Below are 26,430 nucleotides of genomic sequence, written 5' to 3'. Positions count from 1 at the left end.
TCCGAGACAGGATTGTGTCAAGGCACAGATCTGGGGAAAGGTACCAAAACATTTCTGCAGCATTGAAGGTCCACAAGAACACAGTGGCCTCCATCATTCTTAAATGGAATACGTTTGGAACCACCAAGACTTCCTAGATTTCACCACCCGGCCAAACTGAGCAATTGGGGGAGAAGGGCCTTGGTCAGGGAGGTGACCAAGAACGCGATGTTCACTCTAACAGTGCTCAAGATTTCCTCTGTGGAGATGGGAGAACCTCCCAGAAGGACAACCATCTCTGCAGCACTCCACCAATCAGGCCTTTATGGTAGAGCGGCCAGACGGAAGCCACTCCTCAGTAAAAGGCCTATGACAACCCGCTTGGAGTTTGCCAAAAGGCACCTGAAAGACTCTCACACCATGAGAAACAAGATTCTCTGGTCTGATGAAACCAAGATTGAACTCTTTGGCCTGAATGCCAAGAGTCACGTCTGGAGGAAACCTGGCAACATCCCTACGGTGAAGCATGGTGGTAGCAGCATCATGCTGTGGGGATGTTTTTCATTGGCAGGAACTGGGAGACTAGTCAGGATCGAGGAAAAGATGAACGGAGCAAAGTACAGATGGATCCTTGATGAAAAAAACCTGCTCTAGATCGCTCAGGGCCTCAGACTGGGGGTGAAGGTTCACCTTCCAACAGGACAATGACCCTAAGCACACAGCAAAGACAATGCAGGAGTAGCTTTGGGACTACATGTAGTCTCTGAATGTCCTTGAGTGGCCCAGCCAGAGTTACCTGATCAAACATCTCTGGAGAGACCTGAAAATAGCTGTGCAGCAACGCTCCCCGACCAACCTGACACAGCTTGAGAGGATCTGCAGAGATGAATGGGAGAAACTCCCCAAATACAGGTGTGCAAAGCTTAAAGCGTCATACCCAAGAAGACTCGAGGCTGTAATTGTTGCCAAAGTTGCTTCAACAAAGTACTGAGTAAAGTGTCTGAATACTTACAGTACCCGTCAAAAGTTTGGACACACCTACTCATTCTAGGGGTTTTCTTTATTTTTCTACTTTCTACATTGTAGAATAATAGCGAAGACATCAAAACTATGAAATAACACATATAGATGTAGAAACCAAAAAAGTGTTAAACAACTCAAAATATATTTGAGATTCTTCAAAGTAGCCACTCTTTGCCTTGATGACAGCTTTGCACACTCCCATCAACTGCACTTGAAAAATCGGTGAAAGTCAGTTTTGATTCTTAAACCTTTACAACAGATGGAACCATACCCATTATTTCATTAGAAAAACTAAACTAACAGCATACATTCAACGATCTGAAACTGATACATCAACTATAACTACAAGTGGCTCTTCAACCATTGCTGGCACACTGCTGACCGGTGCTGGGGGGGTCCCCCCGGGAGTCGAGACGCCAGAACGAGCACTGCCCGGACACCTCAGGTGAGCCCCCTGTTGGTCACATGTATGTATGGATTGTTTTTCCTGAATTTTCCCCTCTTTCCCGGCATAAGGCGCTAGTAGATTCAGGCGCGGCGGGGAATTTTATTGACCGCGGTTTAGCGAACAGGTTAGGGATTCCCCTTATTCAGCTGGACAAACCCTTCCCAGTGCACGCCTTAGATAGCCGACCATTAGGGTCAGGGCTAGTCAGGGAGGCCACGGCTCCACTGGGTATGGTTACGCAGGAGGGTCATGAGGAGAGAATTAGTCTCTTCCTCAATGATTCTCCTGCGTTTCCGGTGGTGTTGGGGATCCCCTGGTTGGCCCGTCACAACCCCAGGATTTCGTGGCAACAGAGGGCTCTACAGGGGTGGTCGGAGGAGTGCTCAGGCAGGTGTGTAGGAGTTTCCATCGGTGCTACAACGACTCTCCACCGTGCGCATTCCCTCAGAATATTATTAATATTCTGTAAAAAGAAGGCGACCCAATTACCACCTCATCGACGAGGGGATTGTGCGATAAATCTCCTGGTAGGCGCTGCACTTCCCAGGAGTCACGTGTATCCCCTGTCACAGGAGGAGATGGTGGCTATGGAGACATACATATCGGAATCTCTGGGGCAGGGGTACATTCGGCCCTCCATCTCAACCTGCCTCCTCAAGTTTATTTTTTGTGAAGAAGAAGGAGGGTGGTCTGCGTCCGTGCATTGACTATAGAGGTCTAAATTCCATCACGGTGGGGTATAGTTACCCGCTACCTCTCATTGTCACGGCGATTGAGTAATTTCCCGGAGCACGGTTTTTCACAAAACTGGATCTCAGGAGTGCATATAACTTGGTGCGTATCCGGAAGGGAGATGAGTGGAAGACGGCGTTTAGTACCACACCCGGCCATTATGAGTACCTCGTCATGCCGTACGGGTTGAAGACTGCTCCAGCAGTCTTCCAATCTTTTGTGGATGAGATTCTCAGGGACCTGCACGGTCAAGGTGTGGAGACATTGGCTTGAGGGGGCCCAACACCCTTTCCTCATCTGGACTGACCACCGTAATCTAGAGTACATTCGGGCAGCGAGGAGACTGAACCCTCGTCAGGCAAGGTGGGCCATGTTTTTCACCCGATTTAGGTTTACCATCTCCTATAGACCAGGCTCCCAGAACACTAAGGCAGACGCACTGTCCCGACTATATGATACGGAGGAGCGGGCCATTGATCCTGCGCCCATCCTCCCGGCTTCTTGTCTAGTGGCACCTGTGAGGTGGGAGGTGGACGCAGACATTGAGCAAGCATCGCGTGTTGAGCCCACTCCACCACAGTGTCCAGAGGGACGGGTGTATGTTCCGCTGGTGGTTAGAGACAGGTTAATTTGGTGGGCTCACACATCCCCCTCCTCTGGTCACCCGGGGATCGGGAGGACGGTGCGATGTCTTAGTGGGAAGTACTGGTGGCCCACTTTAGCCAAGGATGTGAGGGTTTATGTGTCCTCCTGCTCAGTGTGCGCTCAGTGCAAGGCTCCTAGGCACCTGCCCAGAGGGAAGTTACAACCCCTTCCCGTTCCACAGCGGCCTTGGTCACACCTGTCGGTTGACTTCTTGACCGATCTGCCACCGTCACAGGGCAACACCACAATCCTGGTCGTTGTGGATCGGTTTTCTAAGTCCTGTCGTCTCCTCCCTTTGCCTGGTCTCCCTACGGCCCTACAGACGGCGGAGGCCCTGTTTACTCACGTCTTCCGGCACTACGGGGTGCCTGAGGATATTGTTTCTGATCGGGGTCCCCAGTTCACGTCCAGGGTGTGGAAGGTGTTCATGGAACGTTTGGGGGTCTCGGTCAGCCTGACCTCTGGGTTTCACCCGAGAGTAATGGGCAGGTGGAAAGAGTGAACCAGGATGTGGGTAGGTTTCTGCGGTCGTATTGCCAGGACCGGCCAGGGGAGTGGGCGAAGTACATCCCCTGGGCGGAGATGGCCCAGAACTCACTCCCCCACTCCTCTACGAACCTGTCGCCCTTCCAATGTGTGTTGGGCTATCAGCCGGTCCTGGTACCATGGCATCAGAGCCAGACCGAGGCTCCTGCGGTGGACAATTGGGTGAAACGCTCAAGGGAAACCTGGGAGGCCGCCCACGGGTACCTTAAACGGGCCGAAGGGCGGCAGAAGGCCAGTGCTGACCGCCACCGCAGCGAGGCCCCGGTGAGTTCTGGGCCGAGGTTTGTGGGGCCATTCAAAGTCCTGAGGAGAATAAACGAGGTGTGTTATAGGTTACAGCTCCCCCGTATTACCGTATTAACCCCTCGTTTCATGTGTCTCTCCTCAGGCCGGTGGTGGCTGGTCCGCTTCAAGAAGATGAGGTGCGGGAGGTCCCTCCGCCCCCCCTGGACATCGGGGGGGCGCCGGGAGTTTCACCGCCTCCATCCGGATCGCCCTGCGCCTCGTCCTCCGGGTCATCCTCGAGGCCGGCGTCAGGGGGGGGGGGGGGGTACTGTCACGACTTCTACTGAAGGTAACTCCTCTCCCTGTTCGGCGGCGCTCGGCGTCGCTGGTCTACTAGCCGCTACCGATCCCTTTTTCATTTTCTGGTTGTTTTATCTGTGTTCCTTTTCACACCTGGTTTTCATTGCTTTGATTTCTGTGGGTATATAGGGCACCTGTTACCTGCCGTAATTTGTGCAGGATTAGACTTGTGTGCATTGCGCTCGATTGTATTTGATGTTTGTTGTTTTTTCGCTATTACGCACGTGTATGTAAAGTGTCGGAACGTAGTTTTTTTTGTTTTTGTCTGTGCCGTTTTTGTATTGCTGGACTATATTATTAAACACGCTTCTCAGACATCCCTGCTCTCTCCTGCGCGCTCTCTCCTGCGCCTGACTCCTACACCTCTCACCAAGACGCATGTTATCACAATAATTCACTGTATCAGAATTCCAGTGGGTCAGAAGTGTACATATACTAAGTTGACTGTGCCTTTAAACAGCTTGGAATATTCCAGAAAATGATGTCATGGCTTTAGAAGCTTCTGACAGGGTAATTTACATAATTTGAGTCAACTGGAGAACTCATTGCCTCCACTTGACATCATGGGAAAATAAAAATAAATCAGCCAAGAACTCTGAAAAAATATTGTAGACCTCCACAAGTCTGGTTCATCCTTGGGAGCAATTAACAAATGCCTGAAGGTACCACGTTCATCTGTAGAAATAATAGTACGCAAGTATAAACACCATGGGACCATGCAGCCGTCATACCGCTTAGGAAGGAGACACGTTCTGTCTCTCAGAGATGAACGCACTTTGGTGCGAAAAGTGCAAATCAATCCCAGAACAACAGCAAAGGCCCTTGTGAAGATGCTGGAGGAAACAGGTACAAAGTATCTATATCCACAGTAAAACGAGTCCTATGTCGATATAACCTGAAAGGCAGCTCAGCAAGGAAGAAGCCACTGCTCCAAAACCGCCATAAAAAAGCCAGACTACGGTTTGCAACTGCACATGGGGAGAAAGATTGTACTTTTTGGAGAAATGTCCTCTGGTCTGATGAAATGAAAATAGAACTGTTTGGACCATTGTTATGTTTGGAGGAAAAAGGTGGACACTTGCAAGCCGAAGAACACCATCCCCATCATGAAGCACGGGGGTGGCAACATCATGTTGTGAGGGTGCTTTGTTGCAGAAGGGACTGGTGCACTTCACAAAATAGATGGCATCATGAGGTTGGAAAATTATGTGGATATATTGAAGCAACATCTCAAGACATCAGTCAGGAAGTTAAAGCTTGGTTGCAAATGGGTCTTCCAAATGGACAATAACCTCAAGCGTACTTCCAAAGTTGTGGCAAAATGGCTTAAGGACAACAAAGTCAAGGTATTGGAGTGGCCATCAAAAAGCCCTGACCTCAATCCTATAGAAAATGTGTGGGCAGAACTGAAAAAGTGTGTGCGAGCAAGGAGGCCTACAAACCTGACTCAGTTACACCAGCTTTGTCAGGAGCAATGGGCCAAAATTCACCCAACTTATTGTGGGAAGCTTGTGGAAGGCTACCCTAAACGTTTGACCCAAGTTAAACAATTTAAAGGCAATGCTACCAAATACTAACTGAGTGTATGTAAACTTCTGCCCCACTGGGAATGTGATGAAAGAAAGAAAAGCTGAAACAAATCATTCTCTCCACTATTATTCTGACATTTCACATTCTTAAAATAAAGTGGTGATCCTAACTGACCTAAAACAGGGGATTTTTACTGGGATTAAATGTCAAGAATTTTGAATAACTGAGTTGAAACGTATTTGGCTAAGTTGTATGTAAACTTCCGACTTCAACTGTACATACATAAATACATACAAATTACAGACAGGGAGAGCAGGGACCCTGAACTCTGACTGGCACATTCTGAAGTGTGTATTTCTTCACACAGTTTATATGTGGATCACAGTAGAGTTTACCCTCAGCCAGTCACGTTGAAGTACTTTGAAAGCTTCTTTCTGACAGAGGCAGAAAACAAACTCCTTTCTTCCAGTGGTGAAAATGTACCCAATTGTCTTACTTGAGTAAAAGTAAAGATACCTGAATAGAAAATGACTCAAGTAAAAGTGAAAGTCACCCAATAAAAGTATTTGGTTTCAAAAGTACATCTAATTTCTAAAATATACTTAAGTATCAAAAGTACAAGTATAAATCATTTAAAATTCCTTAATATTAAGCAAACCAGACAGGCACCTATTTTTATATTTAAATGTTTTTATTTTATTTTTACGGATACTCAACACATAATTTAAAAATGAAGCATGTGTATTTAGTGAGTCTGCCAGATCAGAGGCAGTGGGGGTCATCCTGGGATGTTCTCTTGATAAGTGCGTGAATTGGACCATTTTCCTGTTCTGCTAAGCATTCAAAAATGTAACCAGTACTTTTGGGTCTCAGGGAAAGTGTATGGAGTAAAATGTTCATTATATTCTTTAGGAATGTAGTGAAGTAAAAGTTGTGAAAAATCTAAATAGTAAAGTACAGATACCCCCAAAAAACTACTTAAGTAGTACTTTAAAGTATTTTTACCTAAGTATTTTACACCACTGCTTTCTTCACTAGTTGAATACATCTCTGTCAGATATTCCGTTTGATGGTATACTCTGTATCAGAGTTTCACAGCCAGAGGTCTTAATAGAGGGAGAATTTCACACCAATCAATGACAAGGAATATTTAAAACGGATTGTATTTATATTTTGATTATAATTTCTTTGCTTGCCAGAAGCTCTTATCTTAATCGTCTCACTAAGTGTACATTTAATATGTTATTCATTTATGAAGCAACCTGTTCTATATTGTGTTAGTCTCTGTTGATTTTCTTCTCGTGGACAGAACACGATATGGATGGGAAAGACCTCTAATCCCAAAGAAAGAACAAACCTGCTTTATAAAAAATACACTCACAAACACATATTTGGGTGGTTGACTTCTGCCGTTCATTTATTTTTCTGCTCAAAAGCCTCTTTCGTTCTTTTACAATGCATAGACAAACAAACAGACATTTTGTTAAGAGAAGTCACTAAACATGCCATTCCATTTACTTTGAGGTCGATTTACCACCGTACTCCTGAGGATTCCCTCTGAATCCACGAGTTAGGTCTGAATACGACCTCTTACCCCTTTACCTTTGGTCAGCTTCAATTGTATTCAATGTGCACATGTCAAAAATGTAAAAGGTGTTTAATGGCTTTACAATGAAGTATAATCATAAAACATCCCACAAAACGATTACAGGAGCATGATAGGTACTGAGCTAACAGTCAACAAAGTAATCTCCACTTTACATACTGTACAAAACTGGACAATGGAGGAGGGCAGAGACAGAGGACGATAAAAACATTTACGATAATGGTCTGCTACTCATACAGGCATTCAGACATACAGGAAGCGAGAAACCTCCTCATCAAACTGCAGGAGAGCTTAAGATTCATGGATGTACAGTGTCTTGCGAAAGTATTCGGCCCCCTTGAACTTTGCGACCTTTTGCCACATTTCAGGCTTCAAACATAAAGATATAAAACTGTATTTTTTTGTGAAGAATCAACAACAAGTGGGACACAATCATGAAGTGGAACGACATTTATTGGATATTTCAAACTTTTTTAACAAATCAAAAACTGAAAAATTGGGCGTGCAAAATTATTCAGCCCCTTTACTTTCAGTGCAGCAAACTCTCTCCAGAAGTTCAGTGAGGATCTCTGAATGATCCAATGTTGACCTAAATGACTAATGATGATAAATACAATCCACCTGTGTGTAATCAAGTCTCCGTATAAATGCACCTGCACTGTGATAGTCTCAGAGGTCCGTTAAAAGCGCAGAGAGCATCATGAAGAACAAGGAACACACCAGGCAGGTTTGAGATACTGTTGTGAAGAAGTTTAAAGCCGGATTTGGATACAAAAATATTTCCCAAGCTTTAAACATCCCAAGGAGCACTGTGCAAGCGATAATATTGAAATGGAAGGAGTATCAGACCAATGCAAATCTACCAAGACCTGGCCGTCCCGCTAAACTTTCAGCTCATACAAGGAGAAGACTGATCAGAGATGCAGCCAAGAGGCCCATGATCACTCTGGATGAACTGCAGTGATCTACAGCTGAGGTGGGAGACTCTGTCCATAGGACAACAATCAGTCGTATATTGCACAAATCGGGCCTTTATGGAAGAGTGGCAAGAAGAAAGCCATTTCTTAAAGATATCCATAAAAAGTGTCGTTTAAAGTTTGCCACAAGCCACCTGGGAGACACACCAAACATGTGGAAGAAGGTGCTCTGGTCAGATGAACTTTTTGGCAACAATGCAAAACGTTATGTTTGGCGTAAAAGCAACACAGCTCATCACACTGAACACACCATCCCCACTGTCAAACATGGTGGTGGCAGCATCATGGTTTGGGCCTGCTTTTCTTCAGCAGGGACAGGGAAGATGGTTCAAATTGATGGGAAGATGGATGGAGCCAAATACAGGACCATTCTGGAAGAAAACCTGATGGAGTCTGCAAAAGACCTGAGACTGGGATGGAGATTTGTCTTCCAACAAGACAATGATCCAAAACATAAAGCAAAATCTACAATGGAATGGTTCAAAAATAAACATATCCAGGTGTTAGAATGGCCAAGTCAAAGTCCAGACCTGAATCCAATCGAGAATCTGTGGAAAGAACTGAAAACTGCTGTTCACAAATGCTCTCCATCCAACCTCACTGAGCTCGAGCTGTTTTGCAAGGAGGAATGGGAAAAAATTTCAGTCTCTCGATGTGCAAAACTGATAGAGACATACCCCAAGCGACTTACAGCTGTAATCGCAGCAAAAGGTGGCGCTACAAAGTATTAACTTAAGGGGGCTGAATAATTTTGCATGCCCAATTTTTCAGTTTTTGATTTGTTAAAAAAGTTTGAAATATCCAATAAATGTCGTTCCACTTCATGATTTTGTCCCACTTGTTGTTGATTCTTCACAAAAAAATACAGTTTTATATCTTTATGTTTGAAGCCTGAAATGTGGCAAAAGGTCGCAAAGTTCAAGGGGGCCGAATACTTTCGCAAGGCACTGTATAAGATCAATGCAACAAGGACAAAACTCAACAACTAAACAAAACACAAGTTTAACAGTCAATGGAAACAAACGTTAAAAAAAGAAGAATAATTACAAAAATACATAAACTAACTAATATGTTCCCTTGGTCTGTATTTTTTCCCCCAAATCATTAACTGATCTAGGGATGAGGGAAAAATAGTTGAGCCAAACTGGAAGCCTATGGTGCATCTCATTTCAGTGAAGGAGAAGCCGACAACAACAGCAACACATTTAGTCCATTTCAAACATTTCAAATGAGCCTATTGAAGACACCACAATGTTTTCGAGGGACACTTCAAGGAGAGACAGGTACACACTGAATACTGAACTTATAAGACAGAGGGGTTACATGTGTGTATTTGTGTGTGTTTGACAGAGATAAAGCTGTTATAGAGCCCTGGAACGGATATGTTGGGCCTTGGTGCCTGGTACACACATGTTGGGCCTTCGTGCAGGGACAAAGCCATTTTTGCAGTAGCACTTGAACGAGCCTATGGTGTTGACACAGCGGGCATTCTTGCATGGATTAACTCGGACCCCTGGTTCAGCACACTCATCAATATCTGAAAAGAGAGAGAGAGGGAGGGAGAGAGAGAGGGAGAAGGTTTGAAACAAAACAGAGAGCTCGCCATCTCTGCCTGTACATCTATTTACATATGAAATCAACAACCAGATGTTCCTTTAAATTCTAAATTAGATTTCAGGCATTGTCGGTCAAAACACTTGAACAAAGGACAACAGCTACAAATTATACAGAGACACTTCTGTTCACAGAATTCATAAGCATCCAATTGACAAGCCAGGAAGAATATGTGGGTTGTTAACATACCTGTGCAGCGGGTGTGGGAGTGGTCCAGTCTAAAACCTGTGTTACAATCACACATAGTGCTCAAGTAGGAACGCACACAACGGCCATTGGCACAACTACACTCATCTGAGTCCTCTTCTGAACTGTCACCTTCTGAGCCAAAACAGAAAGAGAGCGCGAGAGAGAGAGAACGAAAGATAGAGAAAGAAAGAGAGACAGAGAGAGACAGAGAGATAGAAAGAAAGAGAGAAAGAGAGAGAGAGAGAGAAAGAGAGAAAGAGAGAAAGAGAGAGAGATACAGGAGAGAGGGAGAGAAAATGTTATTCAAGTGGTAGACTTTGTGCTCTGAGGTGATTTTATAACCAAATTCAGAGAATAATAAAATATATTACAGGCATTACCAGTACCTGGGTTGTAGTTGGCGAAAGCTGCCAGGAAATCTCCCTCACCATCAGACTCTGTCTCCAAGTGCATGTCACACAGCCGGTTAAAGATCACTGAACGAGAGGAAGAATTAAGATGAACTTAATTAAGTTATTAGTATTAGACTATTTATGTTGATACGGGCTAAAACTGTAATGACCAGCAGACTAGACACTAAAAACCAGTAAAATAATGACTGAGTGCTGGTGCCCACCCGAGTTTCTTTGGGGGCAGGTCCTACACTCAGGGCCCCAGCCACGGCCATAGTGACAGCAGCACTCAGAGTAGGTGAACACCGGGCCGTTTCTGGGGTGGCTGCAGATCAGATCCTCATCCACCTGCAGGAAACACACGTCCTTATGGGCCGCCGTGCGGTCTAAGGTAGGGAGAGAGGGGGGAAAGGGAGAGACAGATAGAGAGAGAGAGAGCAAGAGAGAGCAAGAGAGAAAGAGAGAGAGAGAGAGAAATATTAAGGATTATTCCATCAAATCAAAAAGCCAATCTTTGCTTCTACATTATAGAGCAGGCCAGATCCTGCCACTTATAATGACCTTTATGATTAACCAAGTCATTACTCAGCATGTTAATAGCCGGCAGATAGATATGAATAAGTGATGAGGCCTAGCTTGAGGTGGTAGGGGTCAGTGCTATACCAGACCCCTCTTCTGGACATTCATTTACAGTCACACATCACACACAAGGATGGCCCCATAAAAACCACACAGACACAATAAAGTAAAAGCTGGATTGTCAATACAAACTTGTGAGACTTTACAACAAGAATATGCAAAGAAAGTAACACAATCGGAAGAGTAATGTCACAACATCATATCCAAGTGTTACAGCATCACATGTATCGCAACAGTCAACAGTTTGGTTAAAAGGAAAAACAATGCTTTGGAGAAAGGTGCAGAAAATTCCACAAGCACTATCACTTTTACTTATACTCTCCCATTTTACTTATACTCTCCCATTTTACTTATACTCTCCCATTTTACTTATACTCTCCCATTTTACTTGTACTCTCCCATTTTACTTATACTCTCCCATTTTACTTATACTCTCTCACTGCGTCTCAGACGCACAAGCACATGCACACAATGAAGGATGAAGTAATGAAGTGTTTTCCTGTGACTATGCAAGCTTAGTGGGGCAACCACATAAACGGAAACTGAGAAATGTGCAACAGGATCACACTGGACCTATAGAACTGAGATCACATTGACCATCTCAAGTCTCATGATCTCCCTCACTAAACTGAGAGTGTGTTTCTATAGAAACAAGCAAGAGGGGGAGTGCTGAGCCTGTGCATGGAGTCAGTATTGGGGAACGGGGGCTCAAAGGGGGAGGAGTTAAAAGAGTAGCAGGAGTGGCAGGTGTACAGGTAAGCCAAAACTCAGGTGAGCTGAGCACTGATTGGTTAGGCTCAGGTGAGTTGAGTGCCGATTGGTTATACCCACCGTCATAGACGCACTGTTTGAGCGCTGCGCTGAAGGTGAGGGGCTGGGTACATATACAGTGAAAGGAGCCGGGCGTGTTCACACACCTCCCATTCTTACAGTACGAGGGGTCCTGGCACTCATTGATATCTGCAAGGGGCACCACAGACACCACAGACATGGGTTACACAACCTACGGATGGAGGGACAGACCCCAGCCTGGGGCCAGCTCTTAATGTGATGTGACGTTGAACAGGCCTGCTGGCAGATCACTATGTTACACTGCTTCCTGAGAGCACCAGAGTGTTTGGGTGTCTATTGATGGGTTGAGGATCTTCACAATTAACACGGCCCAGCAGTGGCCATAGTATAGGACCAGGGTTGTGTTTGAATTTATTTCTTATCTATCTACAGTATGTCAGGAGTTGACAAATCTTTTGGATCCAGGGACCCATTTTGTGATATAAAATTCATCAGGGACCCCCCCACAAAAGCAGAACACAACTCTGACTTTGGCGTGCGATAAAAATAGCATACAAGGAGTTTACTGTGACAGCTGCAGTGCATGGCCAGACTAACCAAGTCTCAGGCCCTGGGAAATAACATTTTAAAGGCACCACTCTTTGCATCGACGACAACATTTTAAAGGCCCCACTCTTTGCATCGGAGACAACATTTTAAAGGCCCCACTCTTTGCATCGGAGACAACATTTTAAAGGCACCACTCTTTGCATCGGTGACAACATTTTAAAGGCCCCACTCTTTGCATCGACGACAACATTTTAAAGGCCCCACTCTTTGCATCGGAGACAACATTTTAAAGGCACCACTCTTTGCATCGGCGACAACATTTTAAAGCAAATTTTCTGCAATTTTACACATTTTGCCATAGGCAGAGAGAAAATGTTGCAGTTTAAAAGCTAATTTCCTGCAACTCTTCACATTTCCACATGGGGCAGACAGACAATTTTGCAGTTTTAAAGCTTAAATGACAGTGCATTTATGTTCAAAACAACATTTTTAGGGAATACAAGAATTATTTAAAAACTAGATTTTTGTGAGTACTGTGGATCCCTGTGAGCTTCCCAGGCCCTGTTGTGCATCCGAGGGTATATGATAGATACAAAATATTAGTTTGCATTGCACTTTCCAAACTTCTTCCACAGACCCCTTGGACAAATCAGTTTAAGTTTTTAAAAATCTGTCCATGGACGCCCTGCAGTGCCTCCGCGAACCCCAGGTGTCCAGCTGGTGAACCACTTATCTATGTGACAGATATGAGGTATGTGAATGTAAGAGCGTGTGAGGCTGGAGGGGCAGGCCTGGCTGATTAGTAGTGTTAGACCGGAACTAACATTAAAAAACATTCTCTCATTCATCCTTCCTCGCCCATACACAGAGATTCACCACTGAGAACCAACCCACTGTGAACTACACTACCCAGCCACCTCACACCACCACCTCCAAATCATCCATCCTGAGAATCCTGAGCCCACCTCCTCCCCTCTTAGTCTCCTCTCCTCCACTCACCAGCCTGCTCCTCTAAGGTCACACAGCTGTTGCGGTCAGTGGCCAGGATCCAGGGGGGAGAGCAGATGCAGTAGTAGGACCCAGGGGTGTCCACACAGTGGCCACTCTTACAGTTCAATGGATCCTGGCACTCATCCACACCTGCAGCAACAAAAACCCACTGCTGACTTAACACACGTCCTCCTCTCTGGCCTGGCCTGGCCTGTACCTCCCTGTGTGTGTGGATACAGCATGTACAGTAGAGGGCCTCTAGCCAGACCTCACCTGCCACAGTGGGAATGACACACTTCTTATTGGAAGCATCTGGGGTCCAGGGAGAGTTACAGGTACAGTAGAAGGAGCCTCTGGTGTTCTTACACTGACCGTTGGTACACAGAGACTCATCGTGGCACTCATTCACATCTGAGGAGACATTAACATACAGGATCTGTGACTAAATGGGATCATCTGAGGAGACATTAACGTACAGGATCTGTGACTAAATGGGTTCATCTGAGGAGACATTAACATACAGGATCTGTGACTAAATGGGATCATCTGAGGAGACATTAACGTACAGGATCTGTGACTAAATGGGTTCATCTGAGGAGACATTAACATACAGAATCTGTGACTAAATGGGATCATCTGATGTGTATTAATTAAGCAATAATGTCCGAGGGGGTGTGGTATACGGCGAATATACCGCAGCTAAGACACAACGCAATGCGGAGTGCCTGGATACAGTGCTTAGCCGTGGTATATTGGCTATATAACACAAACACCTGAAATCCCTTATTGCTATTATAAACTGGTAACCAATGTAATTAGAGCAGTAAAAATACATGTTTTGTCATACCCGTGGTATACGGTTTCATATACCACGGCTGTCAGCCAATCAACATTCAAGGCTCGAACCACCCAGTTTATAACGTGTAATAATACATCGGTGTGTTTTGGTGCAGGCCTGAGTGAGGTGGGGCTCAGTAGTTACCAATGCACTCCAGTAGGTTGCTGTCGTAATAGAAGCCCTGTTGGCAGTAACATTCATAGCCAGGCTGTGTGTTCATACAGCGGCCCTCCTTACAGATCTCATTGGAGAAGAGCACACACTCATCGATATCTGTAACAGGAAACAGGAGCAACGATCTCAACACAAACAAACTCCTGAAAACAAATCCTGCCATGTAAATGAATGCTGTAAATCTGACAACAGAAAACCTACCGTGGTTGGGCTGAGGTTGTGTAGCTACTCACCAATATGGACAGACAGGCCGTAATCAGTTACTCCCTCCTCCTGGTAGAAACCTCGGCCCACCGGACACAGGGAATGGAACTCAGCTGGTTGGAGGAAAAACAACCAGCTTACTTTAGTACTTTAGAGTGGCATTGAACAGTGCAATTAACTGAACAGATACCCAGCCCACCTGATGGGTCAGAGGCTTGGTAGACTATTGTGTGTGTGTATGTATATATTTATTTATATTCTTTATTTATATATTCTTAATTCTATTCCTCTACTTTAGATTTGTGTGTATTGTGTGTATTGTTGTGAAATTGTTAGATATTACTTGTTAGATATTAGTGCACTCTTGTTGCTAGAAACACAAGCATTTCGCTACACCGGCAATAACATCTGCTAAACATGTGTATGCGACCAATACAATTTGATTTGAATTGATGTTGTTGGGCCTGAGGTACGTACATGAGTGGTAGACGGGGCAGGGGTAGATCTCACAGTGGTCCCCCCAGCCCACGCCAATGGAGCAGCAGCACTCCTGCTTGGTGACGTTGGTGGCCAGGACACTGTCACAGAACACTGTGTCATCCAGGTTCAGGTAACACTCCTTCTTATCCTCCATGTCCACCTCAATCTCTGGATGGAGAGGGAAGACAGGAAATAGATTGGTGTGTGTGTGTGTGTGTGTGTGTGTGTGTGTGTGTGTGTGTGTGTGTGTGTGTGTGTGTGTGTGTGTGTGTGTGTGTGTGTGTGTGTGTGTGTGTGTGTGTGTGTGTGTGTGTGTGTGTTTGCATGCAGAATACAGCTATATAGAGAGAGGGCTGAGAGGATATCAGTAATCTTACCCTCACAGCTGTGCTTGTCCTCAGACAGAATGAAGCCGTCTTTGCACACACACACATAGGAGCCCTGTCTGTTCTCACACACACCATGAGGCTGGCACAGACCCCTGTCTATCGCACACTCATCCATGTCTGCGTGGGTGGGTGGAAGGGAGAGAGAGAGAGGGAAGGAGAATGTGTTACTATCATCATGACTTCCATTAAAGGCCCAGTGCAGTCAAAAACATAATTTTTCTGTGTTTCATAAATATTTTCACAATAGGAGGTTTGAATAATACTGTGAAATTGTGAAAATAATGATAATGCCCTTTTAGTGTAAGAGCTGTTTGAAAAGACTGCATGAAATATCAGCCTGTTTTGGTGGGAGGGACTTTTGGCCTTCCATGGTGACATCACCATGCAGTAAATTAGTTAATAGACCAATAAGAAAGTGGTGTCCAAAACCTCTCTGCTAATAACAGCTAAATGCCAGGTTCCCCCTCCCCACTTAAACCACTCTCAAAATTATTGCTTGAGAAATTGCTCTCAAGAATTTAAAACAATCACAGTAAGGTACTTAATTGTTACCCAGAAATGATTTGATATGGAAATAAAAACGACTGCATTGGCCCTTTAAGCTTGACTTATGATCATTTCAAATAATTACAGAGCTCCACTGCCAAGTTGGTTGACAGTACATATTTTATTTCCCTGAACTCATAGAGAGGGCGGAGACTGACTGACCTTGGCACCGCCTCCCTCCGACAAGCATGTAGCCCTTCTGACATTCACAGCGATAGGAGCCCATGCTGTTGATACAGCGCCCCCTCTGGCAGTTAGAGGGACGCTCACATTCATTTATATCTGAGGGAGGAGAAGACCACAATCAAACGGCAACTGTGTGTTTGATCACCAGCTCTATACAGTGGACATGTTACTCATACTTCACTAGTAGTGTAAAAACATTGTTAACATGTCCATGAAGCTATAGTGATGTGATTCATAGGAAGTAGTTCCTGCCTTCACAATGGCTGCCCTCCTGAGTGCGCTGGTATCCTGGGTAGCACTGGCACTGGAAGGAGCCTTCTGTGTTGACACAGCGCCCGTTGGCACACAGTCTTTCATCCTCACACTCGTCAATGTCTGGAGGGGAGAGAAGGAGACACATGCAGTCTGTCAATAAAACCTGTACACCCATTGGTTTTCTTTGTTCAATATTATGAAGAAATAGTGGTAAACACTATACCACTGCAAGTCTGCAAGCATATAATGGTGTGTGTGTAGAACTAAGAGATATTCTACTCAATGTTAATGAGTACACTGACCTCTGCAGCCTTGGCTGTCTGCAGCTGGGAGGAAGCCTTCATTACAGAGGCAGCGGTAGGTTCCTGGCAGGTTCTCACAGCGCCCGTTGGGACACACCCCGCGCTTCTGGCACTCATTGACATCTAGTGGAAAGGTAGAGGGGTTGCAGGCAGTGATTTACACTGAGTATACAACACATCCCTCATTGATGTGACTTGTTAAATCCACTTAAATCAATATAGCTGAAGGGGAGGAGACAGGTCATTTTAAACCTTGAGACAATTGAGACATGGATTGTGTATGTGTGCCATTCAGAGGGTGAATGGGCAAGACAAAAGATTTAAGTGCTTTTGAACAGGGTATGGTAGTAGGTGCCAGACGCATCGGTTTGTGTCAAGAACTGCAACGCTGCTGGGTTTTTCACGCTCAACAGTTTCCCGTGTGTATCAAGAAAGGTCCACCACCAAAAGGACATCAGACAACTTGACACAACTGTGAGAATCCTTGGAGTCAACATGGGCCAGCATCCCTGTGAAATGATTTTGACACCTTGTTGAGTCCATGCACTGATGAATTGAGGCTGTTCTGAGTGCAAAAGTGTGGGGGGGTGGAGACGACGACTCACTATTAGGAAGGTGTTTCTAATGTTTGGTATACTTATTGTATATAAACCCTAGATTATTGATGCTATGTGTTGATCATTGAGAGACTTTGAAGCCATCGGTCAGCCATATTGGCACTCCCCAGTAGGAACAGTCCACCACAGGAATTCATGGAATTCTACAGTATTTACATGAAATGTTTCAAGGACAAAATGACATGTATTTAAGTATTTTGGTTGTTGTAGTGGGGACAGTAACATTAGTCATCTAAAACTGATATGAAACTGTAGGAAATGCTTTATTTATTCTTTCATTTTGTATTTGTATGTTTAGCTCACATAATATAATTTAAACGTATGCATCAAGGTGTCTGGAATATAATAAATGTGACCAAAAAAAGAATGTAGACATTAATGCATGCATTTATATAGCTTCCTAAATATTTTTTACAATGGTGGGGGTATCAAGATGGGAGCATGGTGGCTTCAGCACAGTGATCCCTATCAGTCATCTAGTGTTTATATAAACAATTGGTTGCAGATTGCAGGAGGTAGGGGTGGAGTATGGCTGATAGAAACACCGTCAGAGGAACACCAGCTCTACACAGCCCTGACTGACTGGGTTCGCTTGGTGCCCGTTGGAATCCTGCCTGCTGCTGTGTGTCTGGGTCAGACTCCCTCTGGCTGATTTACTGACTATGACTGATCAAGACCATTCTCTACATCACACAGCTCTGAATAGTGAATAGCTTCCATGTCATGGTTCAGACAAAACACACTGGGGAAGATCAACATATTAAATTTTCAGAATCAGTATTCTACTTTCTGATTTGACTGGCCTTCATAGTTTTTCCATAAGACTATCCTATTCACCATTCAGTAACGCCGACTACGGTGACATGGCCACTAGGTGGCAATACATCACCAAACGTAATGATAGTTAGAAACCTTAGAACAACAGCGAGATAGACAGTTAAAGGTAACGAAGGGAGTTGATTGGTGTGTGTGTTCTCTTTAGTATGTGTTTATCCATGTGTATGAAGACGTAGGTCTCACCGTAGCAGACACCACCCTGGGCCTGGTGACCAGAGAAGCAGGGAACACACTCATAGGAGCCCGGAGTGTTCTCACACTGCTCATTGGGACAGCTGCTGGGGTCCAGACACTCATTTATATCTGAGACAAGAGAATACACCAGACAAACACAGCCATTCATAAACACATAAACCCCCCCCGCCTTTATGACCACAGAACAGCCTCAATTCGTCGGGGCATAAACTACAAGGTGTAAAAAGCATTCCACATGGACGCTGACCCAAGGCTTAAAAATCCTTATTTTACATGTCTCCTCCCCTTCATCTACACTGATTGAAGTAGATTTAACAACTGACATCAATAAGGGACCATAGCTTTCACCTGGATTCACCTGGTCGGTCTATGTCATGGAATGAGCATTCTTAATGTTTTATGCACTCAGTGTACGTACACATAGAACACACACAAGTGTAGAGACAAACACCCTATGAATAGAGAAACGAGGACAGCAGCAGTCAGTGTATACCTTCACAGGCTGGCTGGCGTTGGGACTTGCTCCTGAAGCCTTTGTGACAATCACACTTGTAAGACCCTGGCAGGTTAACACACTGACCCCCCTGCCCACAGACGTCCGGCTTGGAGCACTCATTCACATCTAAAGATAAGTCCAAAACACACTAATGAGAAATCACAAGTGACAATGTAAAGACAAGACAGGGAGAAACAGAGAACAGAAAACATATAAACCCACACACCACTCACCTAGACATCTGAGTTTCCCATGATACACCAAGAGCTTGTAGCCATGGAGACAACGGCAGCGGTAGGAGCCTTCTGTGTTGATGCAGATGCCTCTTCCATGGCCACATGGCTCAGCATCACACTCATCATCATCTGGTAGAGAGGGGTAACTTGGAGGTTTAGGGAATTGGGACAATTACAACTCCTTTTGAGAATTGACATGCAAGTTCAATGAAACTATTCTGATATATGGTTTGTTATATGGCTCTGGTCAAAATATTTTGCCCAGTAAATACCTCCCATTATTTTGGACATGTCTCTGTCAGTCCCTTGACTCACCCACACAGGCGTTCCTCTGAGGGTGGAGCCGGTAGCCAGCGTAGCACTCACACTTGTAGCCAGTGTGCACGTTGACACACTCCCCATGGCCACAGAGGTTTCTGTTCAGCCTGCACTCGTCTGTCTCTGCTGTGGGGAGGGGGGCACACATCAATCTACATAAGACGGTTGATCTCTGGACTGTGCATCCCATCATGGAGACGACAACGTTGCAGCTCTTAATGTGAACATGAGATGGTCGTTTTGATTGGACTGTGTAGTGGAACTCACGTGAGACCTGCGTCTGTGCCACCTCCAGGGGGTCACTGTCTGGGTTCAACCTGATGATGGGTGGAGGGGTGGGCTTTGTGACGATCTCTGTAGGATCAACCAGAGAAACACACAGACCCACTCAATGCCCCATGTCTCCCTGAATATCATCAGGCTTTCCTAGTAAAAGGTCTCTCTTGACCTCAACAGGACTTTCTGGATGAATTCATGTGAAATAAAGACTAAAGGAATGAGAGGGCGTACCGGGGCCGCGGGGGGCATGGGTGGAGAGCTGCATGGGTGTGGTCATCTCTGGAGGCTCCTCCTACAGGACAGGACATAGAGACACAGGCCAGTATGAAAATGCAGGGGACACAACTTTCACGGTGGACATTCTGAAATTGCATTTTTGTTCCCTCCAGTTTTATCACTGGAATGTGATACAAAACGAGGCAATGGTTTGCTTTAGGACCATGCGGAAGCCTCAGAGCGGTCGGGTAGGCTGTTTGGAGTGTTTATCCAACTGGATAAAAGTAAAAAATATGCCCCCCCCCCCACTTCTAAAACCAAAGTTGCGCCCCTACGAAAATGTATGCCCTCACTACTGTAAGTGCTCTGGACAAGAACGTCAAATGTAAGAGGAGCTGCACATACACAGTCTCTCACACAATGACTGGTGTCTAAAGGAAAATAGATTCTTACCGGGGGCTTGACTTCTGAAAAGAGAACCCACAGAGAAAAACAGGTCAAAATGCAGAATAATTACGAATTGTAATTCACTGATTATGAATTGTAGGAACTATTAAATAACAATAATATGAAGGCATCCCCAATAACCTGACAGAATGCTCTCACAAGCTTAGCAATATCATCTTTCTAAGTGACTAAGAGACTCCAGAATGTAGTACATCTGTTGGCAGGCAGGCAAAGGTAATCGTGCCAAGCCTTCATCTACGCCTTGGGAAAGCCACGGTGACGTACTCACCCTCCTGCTCCAGGCTGGTGTGGATCTGAGGAGGGAACGCCACCGTCTCCCGGACACTGTGGAGGAAGTAGCCCTTCCCTGCTGGACAGATCTTGCTGAAGGAGGCTGGGGGACCAGGGAGAGAAGACAAGAGAAGGAAAAACAGGGGATCCGATGAGCACTAATCATACAGCATATCACCTGTCAAATATTGGAAAATGTACCCCGCTCTCCTCCTCTTGCATTCTACTGACCTGTGCCGTCTTGGGGACACCTCTCACAGCTGGAGCCCCATGCCTTGCCCACGGTGCAGCAGCACATCTCCTGGGACAGGCGGGTGGGTAGGGCGTGCTCACAGCGACCCGCATCCGTTGCCATGAGGAAACACTGAGCCTGCTCCACCGGAGATGGAGATTCTGACAGCCAGGACCAATCAGAACAGAGCAAAACCCAACAGAGGTCTGAGCTAAGACTTTAGGCTGACAAAAGACGTAAATCGGTGTAGTGCTATTTATTGAGAGTAAAATCATATGCAATTTCTATCATTTCAGATGAGTGGCATTTTAAATCATGGAAATAATGGATCTGTAAAAACATACAAGCAAAATATTGGGACATCAAAGCTGTCTGCTTTGGTGACAGCTTTGTGGATGTGAAACACATTTCAGCCTCTCGATTGCCAACAAATAAAAAAAACAATTTAACACCTCACAGTCTCTAAACCAGCCCCAGATGGGAGGAGAGGAGACAGGAGAATAAAGTGAATAGGGCTGCTGCTACTGAAAATGACATGTCTGTGCTTAGTGAATGCAGAGTCCTGTGTTGGGCAGGGCACAGATTCACAAAACCTTAAGAAAATGTTTTTTCCTTAACTATAGACTTATGAAGAAAGTTAAGCAAAGTTGCTGTTCCTCTTAAAGGTTCTTGGAAATGTTCTTGCATTATTTCTTATGTTTCTCCTTACGCAAAACAAATAAAAAAGTTAGATTCTTGAAAATAAAGTTATTGAATTTGTTCTTGAAAAAAATATGAATCCCAAGACAACTAAACCATTGTCTTAAACTCAGGGCAGTGAGAGAATATGCTAATGTTTTTTAACTTAATCGGAACATTTTAAACCCAAGAACATGTTTTAGAACAATAATCTCGGGACGAAATATGCTAACGTGATTGCCATTGCTAGCTAGATAGCTAGCTGTCATACACTGATCTGTTTCACCTGTCCTTGTGATTGTCTCCACCCCCTCCAGGTGTCGCCCATCTTCCCCATTATCCCCTGTGTATTTATACCTGTGTTCTCTGTTTGTCCGTTGCCAGTTTGTCTTTTTTGTCAAGTCACCACGCGTTTTTCTCAGCTCCTGCTTTGTCCCAGTCTCTCTTAACTCGCCACCCTGGTTTTGACCCTTGCCTGTCCTATCTCTGAGCCCCCTGCCCGACTACTCTGCCTGTTCTGACCCTGAGCCTGCCTGCCGTCCTGTATCTTTGCCCCTATACTCTGTATTATCGACCCCTGCCTGCCTTGACCTGTCGTTGCCTGCCCCTGTTGATATAATAAACATTTTTACTTTGACAGTCTGCATCTGGGTCTTACCTTAATTCCCGATACAAGCTAAAGTGCATATTTGAGAATTTCATCAGAAAATCATGAATTATTAAGAAATGTTGGAGGAATTGCATTGATGAACTTCTTAGTTTTTTTCTTAGGAAGCTTCTTCAGGTTTTGCATAAGAAGTGTTTTGTGAATCTGGGCCCAGGTCTGTCTGGAAAAGGTTCTGAGTCTCACCCACACATCTGGTCCTGTCCAGGGTGAAGCCAGGCTTACAGGCACACAGGAAACTACCCTGGGTGTTCAGGCAGTCCCCGTTCTGACACACCCCCTGCATGGTGCACTCGTTGATGTCTTACAGGTGAGTGGCAAAGAAAACGAGAGTGGGGGACAGAGTGGGGGGAGAGACAGTGGGGACAGAGTGAGGGGAGAGAGAATGGGGGGAGAGAGTGCGGGGAGAGAGAGTGGGGGACAGAGTGGGGGGAGAGAGAGTGGGGGACAGAGTGAGAGGAGAGAGAGTGGGGGGAGAGAGAGTGGGGGACAGCGTAGGGGGAGAGAGAGTGGGGGACAGAGTGGGGGGAGAGAGAGTGGGGGACAGAGTGAGGGGAGAGAGAGTGGGGGGAGAGAGAGTGCGGGGAGAGAGAGTGGGGGACAGAGTGAGGGGGGACAGAGTGGGGACAGAGAGAGTGGGGGACAGAGTGAGGGAAGAGAGAATGGGGGGAGAGAGAGTAGGGGACAGAGTGGGGGGAGAGAGAGTGGGGACAGAGTGAGGGGAGAGAGAATGGGGGGAGAGAGTGCGGGGAGAGAGAGTGGGGGACAGAGTGGGGGGAGAGAGAGTGGGGGACAGAGTGAGGGAAGAGAGAGTGGGGGACAGAGTGAGGGAAGAGAGAGTGGGGGACAGCGTAGGGGGAGAGAGAGTGGGGGACAGAGTGGGGGGAGAGAGAGTGGGGGACAGAGTGAGGGGAGAGAGAGTGGGGGGAGAGAGAGTGCGGGGAGAGAGAGTGGGGGACAGAGTGAGGGGGGACAGAGTGGGGACAGAGAGAGTGGGGGACAGAGTGAGGGAAGAGAGAATGGGGGGAGAGAGAGTAGGGGACAGAGTGGGGGGAGAGAGAGTGGGGGGGGGATTGGGGGACAGAGTGGGGGGAGAGAGAGTGGGGGGAGAGAGAGTGAAAGAGAAAGTGAGGATTGGCTTGTCAGAGAAGCAGTAGCTATAGGACATGGGCAAAGATTTACACTCATACCAAATGTGTACCAAACAAAACTTTGTTCATGTTACCTTGACAGTGGGTGCTGTTGAGTCTCTTGTAGCCCAGAGGGCAGGTGGAACCATAGTCCTCTATGATGGTCTGCAGCTTCACTCCAGCATCTGAGGGTAAAGCAGGAAATGGGGGGTGAAAAAAGGAAGGACAAAATGTAGGAATGCGAGGGGAAGGAGACACACTACACAGAGCTCATCAACAAAAATAAATACTATTCATCAAACACTGGGTAGAACATTCTAGAAATCTGAGAACAAAGACTAATCCAGTAATGGCATCATCCTACGTCAGAACTCTCCTACTCTGTTTCTAATAGGAGTAGGGTCTGAGATCATTTTTTCCAGTTAGTCATACACTAAGCAGCTAGCTCATTCAGCTATTCCTGGTTTTGTCTGGACACAGTGTCAACATAGGCAACATGACAGTAAGTGTGTGTAATTCCATGGGACAAATGATTGATCAGAGCCTAGATTTGAGAGATTACGGCAGAGGAGGCTGGTGGGAGGAGCTATAGGAGGACAGGCTCATTGTAATGGCTGGAATGGAATAAATGTGGTTTCCATATGTTTGATGTGTTTGCTCTCGTTCCATTCGTTCAATTTGAGCCACTACAATGAGCCCGTCCTCCTATAGCTCCTCCTGCCAGCCTACTCTGGATTCTGGGAATCCCAAGTCTGAGCAAGAGAACCAAGGAGTACTACGAGGAGGAAAACAAAAGAGGGGTAAAACAACCACACCAAACTCCACCTCATCTGGGAAATAGAGATGAATAAAGAGAAAGGAATCAAATGAAGATAGAAGAATATAGAAAACAGTGATCGATGAGTGCATTTTCCACCAGGCAGAAATATGTCAAGAAAACTGTGGGAACATTTCCCCCAGAATACCTTTTAAAAAAAGTACAACTTGAAAAAGTTCAATGCTTCCTAAGAAAGGCCCAGAATCATATTTTCCGCTTCTCCCCTTTGTCTGTTCATTCACAGAAGCTGTGTGATACAAACAATACAACGTTCCTACAACGTTACTAGAAAATAGACGAGAAGCCAGACAGGGATCCCACTGCCCCAAATTCAAAGAATAACCAGAACTATAATTTTCTTACAAAGGTTTCTTAGTCTGACTCACAACTGAGGAATGGAGTAATAGAAAAATGAAGTGGACAAGATTTGTGGGGCGCAGCTTGAAATTCAATCTTCGGAAATTTGATGACAGTATTCCACTGGCCTGGCACATGGGAAGACACGTAACTACAGGGTACTTCTCTCTCTCGCCCTCTCCCTCTCCCTCTCTCTCTCTTCCCCCCCCTCTCTCTCTCTCTCCTCTCTCTCTCTCTCTCTTCCCCCCTCTCTCTCTCTCCCTTTCTCTCTCTCCCTCTCTCCCCCCCCCTCTCTCCCTCTCTCTCTCTCTACCTCTCTCTCTCTCCCTCTCTCTCTCTCTTCCCCCTCTCTCTCTCTATTCCCCCTCTCTCTCTCCCCCTCTCTCCCTCTCTCTCCCCCACTCTCTCGCTCACTCTTTCTCTCTCTCTCTCTCTCTCTCTCTCTTCCTCTCTCTCTCGCTCTCACTTTCTCTCTCTCTCTCTCTCTCCCTTTCTCTCCTTCTCTCTCTCACTTGAGCTCACACACACACTTATAAAAACACAGACATACACATACATTTATTGTGTTAACACAGGGAAAAAATGACATGAGCTGGGAATGAATGATTTGTGGGGACGCTTAACGCTTTTTGCTCGGTGAACAAATGACTTAATGCCCAGATTATAAACAATGGAAAGTCAGTTATCACACATTGACAGATAATAATCAAGATTCAAGGTCCTTTCTGGACCTAAGGAAGGCTTTTGATACTGTTAACCATGAGATTCTCATCACAAAATTGTCCAAGTTCAACTTTTCCCCTGATGCCTTGAGATGGATGAAATCATACCTTGAAGGCAGAACTCAGTGTGTCAGAGTGAGCAATGAGCTGTCGCCCACTCGTAGCTATGATGTGGGCGTGCCCCAAGGGTCAATACTGGGGCCCCTCCTGTTCAGCCTGTACATTAATGATCTGCCTTCTGTCTGTACTGGGTCTGAAGTTCAAATGTATGCAGATGATACAGTGATATATGTGCATGCAAAGAGCAAACAACAAGCTGCACAAGAACTCACTACTGTAATGGTCCAGGTTACAAAGTGACTCGTGTTTGCATCTCAATGTGAAAAAAACTGTTTGCATGTTCTTCACAAAGAGGGCAACAGATGCTACTGAGCCAGATGTCTATGTGTCAGGGGAGAAGCTCCAGGTGGTATCCGATTTTAAGTACCTTGGCATCATACTTGATTCCAACCTCTCTTTTAAAAAGCATGTGAAAAGGGTAATTCAAATAACCAAATTCAACCTAGCTAATTTCCTATTTATACAAAATTGTTTGACTACAGAGGTAGCAAAACTGTACTTCAAATCTATGATACTCCCCCACTTAACATACTGCTTGACTAGTTGGGCCCAAGCTTGCTGTACAACATTAAAACCTATTCAGTCTGTCTACAAACAGGCTCTCAAAGTGCTTGATAGGAAGCCCAATAGCCATCATCATTGTCACATCCTTAGAAAGCATGAGCTCTTGAGTTGGGAAAATCTTGTGCAATACACCGACGCATGTCTTGTATTCAAGATCCTCAATGGCCTGGCTCCCCCTCCACTCAATATTTTTGTTAAACAGAAAACCCAGACATATGGCAGCAGATCCACAAGGTCTGCCATGAGAGGTGACTGTATAGTTCCCCTAAGGAAAAGCACCTTTAGTAAATCTGCATTCTCTGTGAGAGCTTCCCATGTCTGGAATACACTGCCATCAGACACACATAACTGCACCACATATCACACTTTCACAAAATGCTTGAAGACATGGCTAAAGGTCAATCAGATTTGTGAACATGGTCCCTAGCTGTGTGTTGCCACTCTCCATGTTGTCTGTTGTCTGTAGCTTGTGAGGTGTGGAAACACTTTGTTGCTTTTATGAATTTTGTCTTGCTGCTTTTTGTTTTATGCTGCTCTGTCTGTATGCTACGTCTTGCTTGTCCTATGTTGCTCTGTCTGTATGCTATGTCTTGCTTGTCCTATG

At 45.4% G+C, this 26,430-nt stretch overlaps 1 protein-coding gene across 4 annotated transcripts in view; it reads right to left on the bottom strand.

The window, feature by feature from the left end:
• Positions 1 to 6,878: 6,878 nt before the first annotated feature.
• The window catches only part of LOC109874418 (latent-transforming growth factor beta-binding protein 3-like), a 53,435-nt gene continuing 33,883 nt past the window's right edge, over positions 6,879 to 26,430 (bottom strand). Inside the window, exons 5-29 of one of the 4 annotated variants that reach the window (XM_020466305.2) lie at positions 23,342 to 23,431; positions 22,303 to 22,419; positions 20,774 to 20,935; positions 20,541 to 20,645; positions 20,258 to 20,271; positions 19,820 to 19,880; positions 19,577 to 19,663; positions 19,307 to 19,435; positions 18,989 to 19,120; positions 18,753 to 18,881; positions 18,248 to 18,367; positions 16,611 to 16,733; positions 16,306 to 16,428; positions 16,030 to 16,149; positions 15,310 to 15,438; positions 14,930 to 15,100; positions 14,482 to 14,565; positions 14,219 to 14,347; positions 13,510 to 13,647; positions 13,246 to 13,386; positions 11,737 to 11,865; positions 10,491 to 10,652; positions 10,261 to 10,350; positions 9,875 to 10,006; positions 8,946 to 9,608 (exon numbers count right to left, since the gene is read on the bottom strand). In XM_020466305.2, coding sequence (XP_020321894.2) covers positions 9,433 to 9,608; positions 9,875 to 10,006; positions 10,261 to 10,350; positions 10,491 to 10,652; positions 11,737 to 11,865; positions 13,246 to 13,386; positions 13,510 to 13,647; positions 14,219 to 14,347; positions 14,482 to 14,565; positions 14,930 to 15,100; positions 15,310 to 15,438; positions 16,030 to 16,149; positions 16,306 to 16,428; positions 16,611 to 16,733; positions 18,248 to 18,367; positions 18,753 to 18,881; positions 18,989 to 19,120; positions 19,307 to 19,435; positions 19,577 to 19,663; positions 19,820 to 19,880; positions 20,258 to 20,271; positions 20,541 to 20,645; positions 20,774 to 20,935; positions 22,303 to 22,419; positions 23,342 to 23,431 — 2,993 coding nt within the window. In that variant the 3' untranslated portion in view covers positions 8,946 to 9,432. Of the gene's footprint in view, positions 9,609 to 9,874; positions 10,007 to 10,260; positions 10,351 to 10,490; positions 10,653 to 11,736; positions 11,866 to 13,245; positions 13,387 to 13,509; positions 13,648 to 14,218; positions 14,348 to 14,481; positions 14,566 to 14,929; positions 15,101 to 15,309; positions 15,439 to 16,029; positions 16,150 to 16,305; positions 16,429 to 16,610; positions 16,734 to 18,247; positions 18,368 to 18,752; positions 18,882 to 18,988; positions 19,121 to 19,306; positions 19,436 to 19,576; positions 19,664 to 19,819; positions 19,881 to 20,257; positions 20,272 to 20,540; positions 20,646 to 20,773; positions 20,936 to 22,302; positions 22,420 to 23,341; positions 23,432 to 26,430 lie in introns of all 4 variants that reach the window. The other 3 variants (XM_020466307.2, XM_020466306.2, XM_020466309.2) reach the window with 3 other exon arrangements.

This window comes from Oncorhynchus kisutch, linkage group LG29 (assembly GCF_002021735.2).
Source record: "Oncorhynchus kisutch isolate 150728-3 linkage group LG29, Okis_V2, whole genome shotgun sequence".
In the NCBI taxonomy this organism is placed as follows: Eukaryota; Metazoa; Chordata; class Actinopteri; order Salmoniformes; family Salmonidae; genus Oncorhynchus; species Oncorhynchus kisutch.
The sequence above is the reverse complement of the archived record's forward strand: the minus strand, read 5'-3'. Positions and strand labels throughout refer to the sequence as shown.